Source organism: Babylonia areolata, chromosome 18 (assembly GCF_041734735.1).
Source record: "Babylonia areolata isolate BAREFJ2019XMU chromosome 18, ASM4173473v1, whole genome shotgun sequence".
Taxonomy (NCBI): Eukaryota; Metazoa; Mollusca; class Gastropoda; order Neogastropoda; family Buccinidae; genus Babylonia; species Babylonia areolata.
The window spans coordinates 49,222,190-49,232,603 of record NC_134893.1 but is presented as its reverse complement, the minus strand read 5'-3'; the positions used below and the strand labels follow the sequence as shown (position 1 = coordinate 49,232,603).

The 10,414-nt window shown below is 40.8% G+C and overlaps 1 protein-coding gene and 1 long non-coding RNA gene across 2 annotated transcripts; both read left to right on the top strand.

Moving 5' to 3' along the window:
* The first annotated feature begins 476 nt into the window (after positions 1-476).
* LOC143292268 (uncharacterized) lies at positions 477-4,200 on the top strand. The gene is made up of 3 exons (XM_076602455.1): positions 477-557; positions 1,073-1,232; positions 2,655-4,200. Exons 1-3 carry the CDS (start codon positions 479-481, stop codon positions 4,198-4,200), a joined length of 1,785 nt encoding a protein of 594 aa, XP_076458570.1. The 5' UTR covers positions 477-478.
* A 1,187-nt stretch (positions 4,201-5,387) lies between these two features.
* LOC143292045 (uncharacterized) lies at positions 5,388-9,533 on the top strand. The gene is made up of 3 exons (XR_013056612.1): positions 5,388-5,483; positions 7,233-7,333; positions 8,395-9,533. It is a non-coding gene; the product is annotated as an uncharacterized LOC143292045 (long non-coding RNA).
* The last annotated feature ends 881 nt before the right edge of the window (positions 9,534-10,414 follow it).

The window sequence follows — 10,414 nt, the reverse complement described above, 5'->3', positions numbered from 1 at the left end:
GTTCTCACTGCGAATACCGCAATCGATTAATCGCCCTTTAAAAAAGCATGTTTAAATATTAAATTTTTGAACGTTAGTTGAGGAGCCACAATTGTGTAATGGGTAAGACAGTTTCTTCTCACCCGAACACATGGGGGTTCGAATCTGCCGTTAGGACTTTTTTTCTTTTTCTTTTAACCCGAAGCTTTATAATAACAAATACAGCACACATTTTAATTTAGATTTTTTTTTTTTAAGTGTATAACAAGTGAGTCTTGAAGGCCTTAACTCTCTTTTTTTGATGGTGCTGCTAGTTGATTATGTACATTCAGTCATGAATGCTGAGACAGATTACTGCTGGCTTACTTCAACGGTGCGGCTAGCCAATCATGTACATTCAGTTTATTGTTTGCTTTGATGGTGCTGCTAGCAAGTCTTGTTCATTCAGGTTACCACTAATTTGCTGTGAACACAGGAACAAGTGGTGCTCCTGATGAAGATGGCCTACATACTGCAGCACAAGATGAGCCTGCTTGGCAATAGTTATTCTGACATGTTTATCAAGAAAGCCTTATCTGGTAAGTTGTCAATCAGTGTGTGATTTTTTTTTATTTTTTTTTTTTTATAGTAAACTGACTTCAGATAAAGACACCCAACTTCAAGCTGTTTGCTGCTCAGTTTCCTGTCAGCTTGAATGAGGAATGAGAGAAATGGTTTGAAATCATGTCTTACCAGTCTCAGTTTCATTTCAAAGAGGTGTCAGAGTGTATGGACAGATCCATATAAGTTGCACCAAGTCTGCTGTTTTAAAAAAAAAAAAGCAGCAGCAGATGCCTGACCTTCACATAAACCAATGCACAGATAGGTCTTTGTTTTGTTTAGGAGAGAAAAAGGTGCTGGACTTGTTTGTTGTTTACTTCTTAGCACTGTTTGCCTCGTTCAAAAGTTTCTAGTGATGTTGTCAAGTTTGATGTTTTGCTTCAAGTTCTGCCTTCATTTGTTTTTCATCCCCTCTTTCTCTCTGTCTCTCTCTCCCTGTATGTTTATTTCACCACTTGGGGCCATTGTGACTGCTGCATGGTGGCGCTGTCAGTGAAAATCAGCCACATTCTGGAAGAGGTGCGCAAGGATATGCACCGGCTGGGGAGCAGGAAGCGAGACGTGGCCGCCTTCGGCAACAGTCTGCAAAACATGGACGTCATGCAGAGCATCCGCCCAGTGGAACTGGAACTGGTGCTAGCCATCATAGAGACGTAAGTACGGCCGCCTGCACTGCATGGTAAGAACAGTCATGCATGTAAAAGCCCACTAGTGCTTAGCAGTGAACTTGGCAACAGCCCACAAACGAAGAAGAAGAATTAAGCAAGAGGAAAATGTCTTGCGGAGTTTGAGACAAGGAGGTATCTGTGTAGGATTGTGTTATGTGCTGTTGTCTGCATATTGTTTGGTGACAGGCTGCAGACAAAGAGATAACAACAAAAAAGAATTATGCGAAAGCAAAGCACCTTGCTGATATGCGAAAGGACATTCTGTATGTATTTTGATAGCATATGCTTCAGAAAAGTGTAAACAAACATGGTTGAATGGTAGTATTTAAATGGAACCAGCTGGCAGGCAGCTCAGTAAACTCTCCACTCTTCCTTGACCTTACCTACTTTACCAGTTAACTATTTACTAGTGAACTTACTGGGAGTGTGTGTGCTCACACTGAAGTTAATGTTTAGAAAACCAGCAGCACAAATAAAAAACATCCACATGTTGTTTTTTTTTATGTATTCCACCAGTTTACGAAAAGGGCAAACTCAGCTCCACCATAACGAATGCTACCAAAAAAAATCATCCTTAAAGTTTGTTTCATAACACGTAACATAAAATGAGTAGCTAATTTTGCTTTGTAAGCACCTACAGATTCTCTGAATACAATTTTTTGTGTATGATACTTTTCTTCCTTTTCTCTCTGTTTTTTTTTTTTTTTTTTTTTTTTTTTTTTTTTTTTTGAATACCTGTTTCTTGACCTCTTATGCTTTATTCCCTCATTGTTATTTTACCATTTATACACAGTGAAAAAGAAGGAAGTCATATTCCCTGTGTTAGGCTCAGATAATTGCGATGCTATTTTGTGCAATATTTCTAAGTTTACTTTACCAGTAAAAAGTCTTCCAACAAAAAATACTTCTCCTTTACTTCTGTTTGTACCTTTGTGATAAAAAAAATCCCCTCCTGGTTGTTTTCGGGCTCACTCACACACACACACATGCTTGTGGCCCCAGCCATTTCCATAGAATAATGCACAAACAATATGAAAAAAGAACACATTGAAAAGTTGATTTTGTTTCAGAACAGTTGAACCAGTTATGCTGCATTAAGGCAAGGGAAAGCGATCAATTGTGAAAGTGTTCATATTTGTCTCTGTGTTTGTGCGTGTGTTGTTGCAATTTGTTGGTAAGGTTTCATTTATGCGAAGTCAGCTGGCTTCTGTGATTTGGTTATTGTGCCTTGAGTAAGCTGTGATTGGTTTCATTCACACACACACACACACACACACACACACACACACACACACACACACACTCTCTCACTCACACACTCACTCACTCACTCACACTCACACACCCTCCTGTTTTATTGTCTTGCAGGATTCTATCAGTTGATTTGAAAAATGACTTGTGTTCCAGACACAGGAAAATTAGGAACAAACTTCGGAAACAAATGAAGATTGTGGACACAGTAGAAGAGAGTTCAGAATCATCTGCAACATCCAGAAGCCCAGATCTCAGAGGAGTTAAAAGGGTCAGGTTCCTTGAGGAGCATGCAGACCAGTGCACCATATCAGCCCACTTGCAACCCACACAGCCAAAGGCTGTGGAGTCCACAATCAGTCCAAGCATCACATCAGCCTGCTTGCCATCAACACAGCCAGCAGAGTCTGTTGTGCCCTCAGTCAGCCCAGACGAAATACCAACCTGTGTGCCAACCACACGGCCAAAGTCTGCTGAAACCTTGGTCAGTCCAGGTGCCATGTCAACCCACATGCCATTGACACAGCCAAAGGCTGTGGAGTCCTCAGTCAGTCCAAGCATCACATCAACCTGCTTGCCATCAACACAGCCAGCAGAGTCTGTTGTGCCCTCAATCAGCCCAGACGAAATACCAACCTGTGTGCCAACCACACGGCCAAAGTCTGCTGAAACCTTGGTCAGTCCAGGTGCCATGTCAACCCACTTGCCATTGACACACCCAAAGGCTGTGGAGTCCTCTCAGCCTGGTAGAGTGCAATATGCTGTTCCTGTTCCCCCTTCTGCTTTGTTCACCAGACAGGTCAGTCGTCCACAGATTACCGACACGCAAACTGTAGGGGACACTGATGTTGTACCCAAGGAAATTGATAAGGAACATATGAAAACTGATGTCAGACAAAGTTTGGATACAGCACCAGCATTGTCAGCTGTGCAACGTAAGGAAAGGCCAGCAAGTTCTTTGCAGCGTTCCTCACAGGGGCCAGGATCAGTGTTTCCTTCCAGCCGTGAAGGTAAACAGAGCTTTATCAGAGCTTTACATCCTCTAATCAGTCCTTTACATCCTCAGCCCTTTATCAGGACACAGACTGACAAGGACTGTGGAAAAGTCTTGAAACCATCTTCAACACAAGCACACCACGCATATCCTGACATGCACAAAGGTGTGGCCACTGACAAACCTCAGCAGGTGTTAACCAGCCCTGTGCCATTAACCACAGAACCTGGAGGTATGGTGACTTCACCTGTCACACCAGCTGCAAACGCCACAGAATGGCCAGCACATGGTCACACCTCACCACCTTTGTTGCTGCTGAGCGAAACAGCCACCTCAGTTCCCGCTGCTGAGGGTTCTATAGCATGCCAGCTGAGATATGCTGGAATACATAATGCAGCCAAAGGGAGGCTGTCAGCTCTGGACATTGCAGACCTGAAAGAATACCTGTCAGTGCTGCCATCAGGAACAAGAGCAGAGCTAAAGGAGAAGCAACCACGCCCTCACACTGCTGACAGACTCAGCACCCAGTGTCGTCTGCTTCCAAAAAGACAGATGGGATTGCCGGCACCTAGTGCGTCACAGTCTCAGACAGCTGTGAAGCAGGTACTGAACTGGGTTCACAGGGACAATGTGTGCCCCCCTTCCAAGACATACCAGCCTCCAGCAAAGGGAAGTTTGGGACAGAAGCGAAAAAGTCAAAGTAGGTGAGCATTTTGGAAGATAATTTGCTGAAAAAGCATATATTGGCCCAAACGCCAGTGTAGCCACATGGCACACACTGGCTAACGCATACACACGTGTGCGTGCACTTGTACATAATGCATGCACACACACACACACACACACACAATTCAATTACTAGAAACTTCCCTCATCAACAAAATATATAAGTCCATGTACCAACAAGAAAATACAACTTCCCCATGGTTGATATTTGTTAGAAAGATACTCGAAATTATAGGCCTTGATCACATTTGGAAAAACCAATTCACATTCAGCGTACATAGACTGAAATACGTCGTATATAAAAAAAATAGAAAATGAATATATCAAATAATGGAAAGGTAAAAGACAAAAAAACATTAAAGCTAAAATTTTACAATATGATTGTAGCAGAGTACAAAACTGAAGCCTATCTTTTAAATATATCAGATACAAAACACAGACAAGCTTTAACGAAACTCAGAATAAGCGCGCATGACCTAAAGATTGAGAAAGGTAGATATTTATATATTCCACAAGACGACAGATTGTGCAACAAGTGTAACATTCTGGAAGATGAAATCCATCTTCTTGATCATTGTATTAAATATAAAACCTTAAGGCAACAGTTTTTAAAGGATATTCAAAATTCGAATAACACAGGGAATATTCCAGTCAGGTGATACTAACAGATGGTGAATATATACAAACAAGATTAGGAAAATTTGTTTATGAATGCTGCTGCAATTTGCTGCATTAACTGATTGATTAATTGCGTGTTTTTCATTTATTCATTCATTTACCATTGCACTTGTGTCTTATAAACCTTAAGGTTTCATGACAATAAAATCTATTCTATTCTATTCTATTCTATTCACACACACACACACACACACACACACACACACTGTTCCATCCTCAAAGAGTGGTAAACAGAGGTGATGTGACTAGCTCTTTTTTGGTGACCTACTGAATTATTCGTGTTTTCAGTCACTCAGTGTATGAAAAGTTGCTTGGTTTATGAAAAGTTTCTTCGTGGTTTTTTTTTTTAATGAAAGCTGTGCACACTGCATGTAAAACTCCGCACCAGAGCACAAAATGATATGTGCACCTGCTGTTGCAGTGTGCAGATTCATACTTGTAAATAATGTTTAACACTCACAGTCTGTCCCTGTCTTGTCAGGTGGGTTCAACACATTTGCAACAAACAGCATAAACCAGTGCATCATGTGAAGAGGCCGCCATCAAGTGAAAATGAACAAGCAGATGACTTTATTTATGATAAACAGGTTAGTTTTCAGTTGTTTTCCTTCATTGTTGTTTTGATTGCTTTGTAATTTTTTTTATTTTTTTTTTATTTTTTTTTTTTTTGCTGCTCCATCATCTGCACCATTTCAGTGGCATTACTCCCACGCCGCTCATTTAGATTCCCCCATACACGACCACAACCGGGTTCGTCCGTCACAGTTCCAGCATTGGCAGTCTGCAGGGAACCATCGAAATTAGGTCGCCAGGAGGTCACACACCAGAGGAGACCTTGCACTACTGCTGAGTCACTTCGGTGGTGTTCAGTGGTGCCTGTTCTGATTCAGTGTACTTAGGACACCACCTACTAAGCCCCCTACTAACGACAATAATGGCTTAGTTGCAGAGCCAAACTGAGTGAGCGTCATTCCCAGAGTGGTGACCGCCACCACATCCCTCAAACAACAGACCCCATGAATCTGCTGACGCTGAAGACATTGACAGGACTCAACCCAAAATCAGAAGTGGAGGGGTATCGAAACTGAGGTCATGAGAGCAGGGCATGAAATGCCACAGATTTTGAGACTGTTTTATTTATATTGATGATGATGAAGGAGGAGGAGAATGACAATGTTGCTGTGGAGGTCCATTTTGGTTTGGGACTGCATGACAAGGCTGTACTCTATGCTTCCTGTCATAATGATATCCCAGCATTAACCAGGCCCGAGAGATACAGAAACTTGCAGTGTTGGTCAGGTAATTAGAGCAACACACCCAAAGACGCATCCTTGAAATGGATGACACTCGACTGTGTGGTCCCAGTCTCCCCATTTAAGCCCACAGCACACTCAACTCTGGGTAGGAGCCGGCCACGGGCCGAAAAACCCACCTCCGCTGGGATTCGAACCCGCGTCCTCCCAGCCATCAGTCCGCGACGCTAACTACTTCGCCACGGCGGCTGGTCGCGCTACTTTGTAATTATCAGTAGTAACAGAAACAACAATTGTAGAAATAAAGCTTAGTGAATGGACAGAAACAACTTTCATTCTGCAAGCACTATCACAAACTAAACTCCAACATCCACACCAAGCCAAAGTTGATGTCCTGATAAAGGAAGGAATTTGAAGAGGTGCTCAGGGTGCTTGAAAGTACCTACATTGTCAGTTTTAACAAATGCCTGAGCTACCTCTTTCATTTTCATTTCACAATGTTTTACTTCATGTGGTTTTAGTATGTTTCAGGGTTTAAATTTCTAGGATTGATAATTAGCTAACCTCTTACCTTTACAAATTCTGCTGTATCTTTGCATATATGATTTTTGATTTATGTTTCTTACCTTTTTAAGTAACATCCCCCCCAATGTTCCTTGACCCACTACACTTGGTAATAAAGACATATTCAATTCTATTCTATTCTTGTGTATGACCCTTTGTCCAGCCTGAGCCCACCTTCCTGCACCAACTCTCCATTCAGCCTTGTCCCTGTGAAAGAAAGGTGTCAACATGACACAGCCTATGCCCATTTGGATGAGACAATAAACTGAGGTCCCGTCCCATGTACAGCAAGCAAGCACACATAAAGAACCCACGGTAACAAAAGGGTTGTCCCTGGCAAAATTCTGTAGAAAAATCCACTTTGATACTGAAACAAATCCACTTGCAGACAGAAAAGAAAGAAAAAAAGGTAGCACTGCACTATTCCTCAGGGAAAGCAGCCTGAAATCTATAGTGACAAAAAGATTTTTTTCTTTAAATAAGACAGTACATTCAAACTCTCAAGTTGTGTCCATCCAGCATTCATTGTGGTTGCCATGGGACTCGTGGGACAGAAATGCAGTTGAGGATTGCCAGCTGCTGAGCCTGGATGTGGATCAGACATGGCGCAAAGCTGGCAGGTGAGTGTGATGCTCTGTTGGGAACATTCGCAGCTTCTTCGTCATCTTGTCCTTTGTTTGTGGGCTGCAGTTCCCATGTTCACTCACATCTATGAGTGGGATTCTACCTGTATGATTTTCTTTACCCTTCCAAGTAGGCAACAAAGCTCTGTTTTCAGGAATGTCTATGCTGGGTACATCCCTGTTTCCATAATCCACCCAGCACTGATGTGCATTATGAAATCTTTACTTAGGTGTTTGATTTTCTGCATGCTTACACATACATGAAGGGGGATCAGGCACCAGCAGGTGTCTATACATGTTGACTTTGGAGATTGGAAAAAATTCCACCCTTAAAGGAACATAGGCAGTAGTGTAAGACTTTTTTTAAACTTGTGTATGCGAACAAAAAGAAACTGTAATCACCCTGTTTAGATTCTGTTTCTGTCTGTATGCAGCCATGGTAAAGATAAACATGAGCCTTTTTTTCAGCTGAATACTGTAGATGTTTTTTTTCATCCAGTTTTCATCAGCTCATACAATGATTGGTTGTAGCCACTATATAAACCCTTTGAAAAGTGAACGGTCAAGGCAACAACTGTTTGAGAAAAAAAACAACAACACCTATGTGGTGCATGATATCTGCTAAGCAGATGCCTGACCAGCAGCGTAACCCGGCACTTAGGCCTTGGCTCATAAATGCTGTGTTGGTGTAAATGGGTATTACACACGAGTGTTGAAGGCCTTTTAGTTTTATCTTTGTGTTTGTCTAGTTTTCTTTGTCTCTGTCTCACTGTTCCTCTCCCTCTCTGTCTCATTTTTCTGTCTTCTCTCTTGATTGATGTGATAATATTGTGAACCCAAACTGGCCTTTTTATTTTAATTTTCCTTTTATCTATTTTGTAGTCAGACACATTCATGTGTACACACACACTCTTCTGTGTCATCCCGGTGTGTCTCACAGTATTGTGAAATATGCATCCATGCACTCACACACACACACACAAACACACACACACACACACACACACACACACACACACACTCTGTCATCAAATAATCCCCTCTGTCTCTGCCCTCAGGAGTCTTCAGCTGGTGAAGAATAATCAGTTGAACAAAGTACTGACAGAACCAGGCTGCCAGCACATCTGGAACAAGTTCCAGCAAGTCTCCCCACCTCCTCAAAGCTGAGGGAGAGGAGGAATAACCCAGTGGCAGCTTTATATATTTTTTTATTTTCACAGCTACAGCCACAGGTAATACAGTATCGTATACTTTTGCTTTCATTCCAGAGCTCATCATTGAGGAACTATTTGAAGATTAACAGATTTTATATATTCAAGCTGTTACAAAACTGGCATTATTTAGGATTGTTTTTCTTTGTTTAAAAACCTCATCAATAGCCGTGAAGTGCTATGGTTTGTCACTTAAAATGTATCCATCTTATACAGTGTACAGTAGCAACAACAATAATGTGCCTTTTTTAAATTCCAGAAATTTCAAGATAATTAATTTAAACCTTGTGCACTGATTTTGAAACAGCTTGGATAATACACTCTAGATTGAGATGCATGGAAATACTTGCCTGCAAGTAAATGTATATCAGTTAACACTTCTGCAGTGACTCAGCAGCAGTGCAGGGCCTCTTCTGGCACAATTAGCGCCACATGGCGACCTAACATTGACAGTGACCTGTGGACTGCTGACACACACAAAAAAGATATGAAAGAACAAACCCTGATTGTGGCTGTGTATGACGGAACTGAGATGAGTGGAGTTAGGGATACTGGTACTGAAATGGTAGCAAAATAGAGAAAGTTTTTTTAATAGTTTTTTTGTATGGCTGTTTATGCTTTCCTTTTTTGACTCACTTGTATAAACAAAGTGAGTCTATGTTTTAACCCAGTGTTCGGTTGTGTGTGTGTGTGTGGATGTGTGTGTGTGTGTCCGTGGTAAACTTTAACATTGCCAATTTCTCTGCAAATACTTTGTCGGTTGACACCAAATTTGGCATAAAAATAGGAAAAATTCAGTTCTTTCCAGTCATCTTGTTTAAAACAATATTGCACCTCTGGGATGGGCACACACAAAAAAATTAAAAAAGAAGCCAAATTATATGCAAACTGAATTTACTGTTATATGTATATATTTTTTTAATTCTCTAAACTTGGCACTTTGATCTGATATTCTGACACAACAACAATAACAGTCATTTTTATCATTTTTTGTTCAAACAGGAATTTCTTTTGCTAAGCATGGAAGTTATATTTATTTTGCATGTCTTTGGTGCAGATAGAAAAAAGGGAAATTAATCTGTAATTAATGTTAGGGGGCTTAATTTGCTTTAAACTGATCTTTGTCATCTTAAACATTACATTTTGAAATTACACTCAATACATTAAGAAGCTTGTCTGTTTTACTCTCAGTATACTGGGCTTTCACTATGTTCATTCGCCCAAGTGGTCTTTTTCGAAAAATACTAAAATCAATACGACGAGTAGACTTTATAGATCTATTGGCTGAGCCCTGAAGGTCATGGGCAAAAATCAGTTGCGTACACATATTTATACATATTCAAAGCGCGTGCTCATATTCTTCACGAACGTGAACGACGCCATTTTGCTTCAAGTTGTTGACCTACCCGTTCAATCCTATATTCAATCGACAATACACGATAACATGTGATGGAAAGTTGGAGAAGGAGACCGTTAAATATTTGTTCTGAGAAAGATTTGTGAACGCCTCATCACTTACTGGATTATGCCTCAAACTGCCATAAAAATATCCACAGAATCAGTCGGAATTCACAGTTAAAAATAATAAACCATGAGAGTTAGGAGTTAATACCCTTGAATTGATGAAATGTAAAAATTTCCGGTCTTGACTTTTCTCAAAATGAAGTCCTTTTCACTTCATACGACGTTTAGAAGTACTTGTACTTGGCTCTACATGTTATTAGTTTAACCAAATACTCAATTTTCATATCAACTTTAAAACTGTAAAACTAGAATGAACATAAAAGAGAAATTGAATCGGCTGTGTCAACCGGGTGCAACTAAACTTGTACATCTATCTAGATCCAGAGAAAACGGCTAAATGTTG

What these genes read in the sequence shown, in the direction of transcription:
- LOC143292268 (XM_076602455.1), top strand. Translation starts at nt 479, where the DNA reads ATGGCCTACATACTGCAGCACAAGATGAGCCTGCTTGGCAATAGTTAT. An exon ending in TATCAAGAAAGCCTTATCTG is followed by an intron (nt 558 to 1,072) that starts GTAAGTTGTCAA and finishes TGGCGCTGTCAG; the next exon opens with TGAAAATCAGCCACATTCTG. An exon ending in GTGCTAGCCATCATAGAGAC is followed by an intron (nt 1,233 to 2,654) that starts GTAAGTACGGCC and finishes CTTGTGTTCCAG; the next exon opens with ACACAGGAAAATTAGGAACA.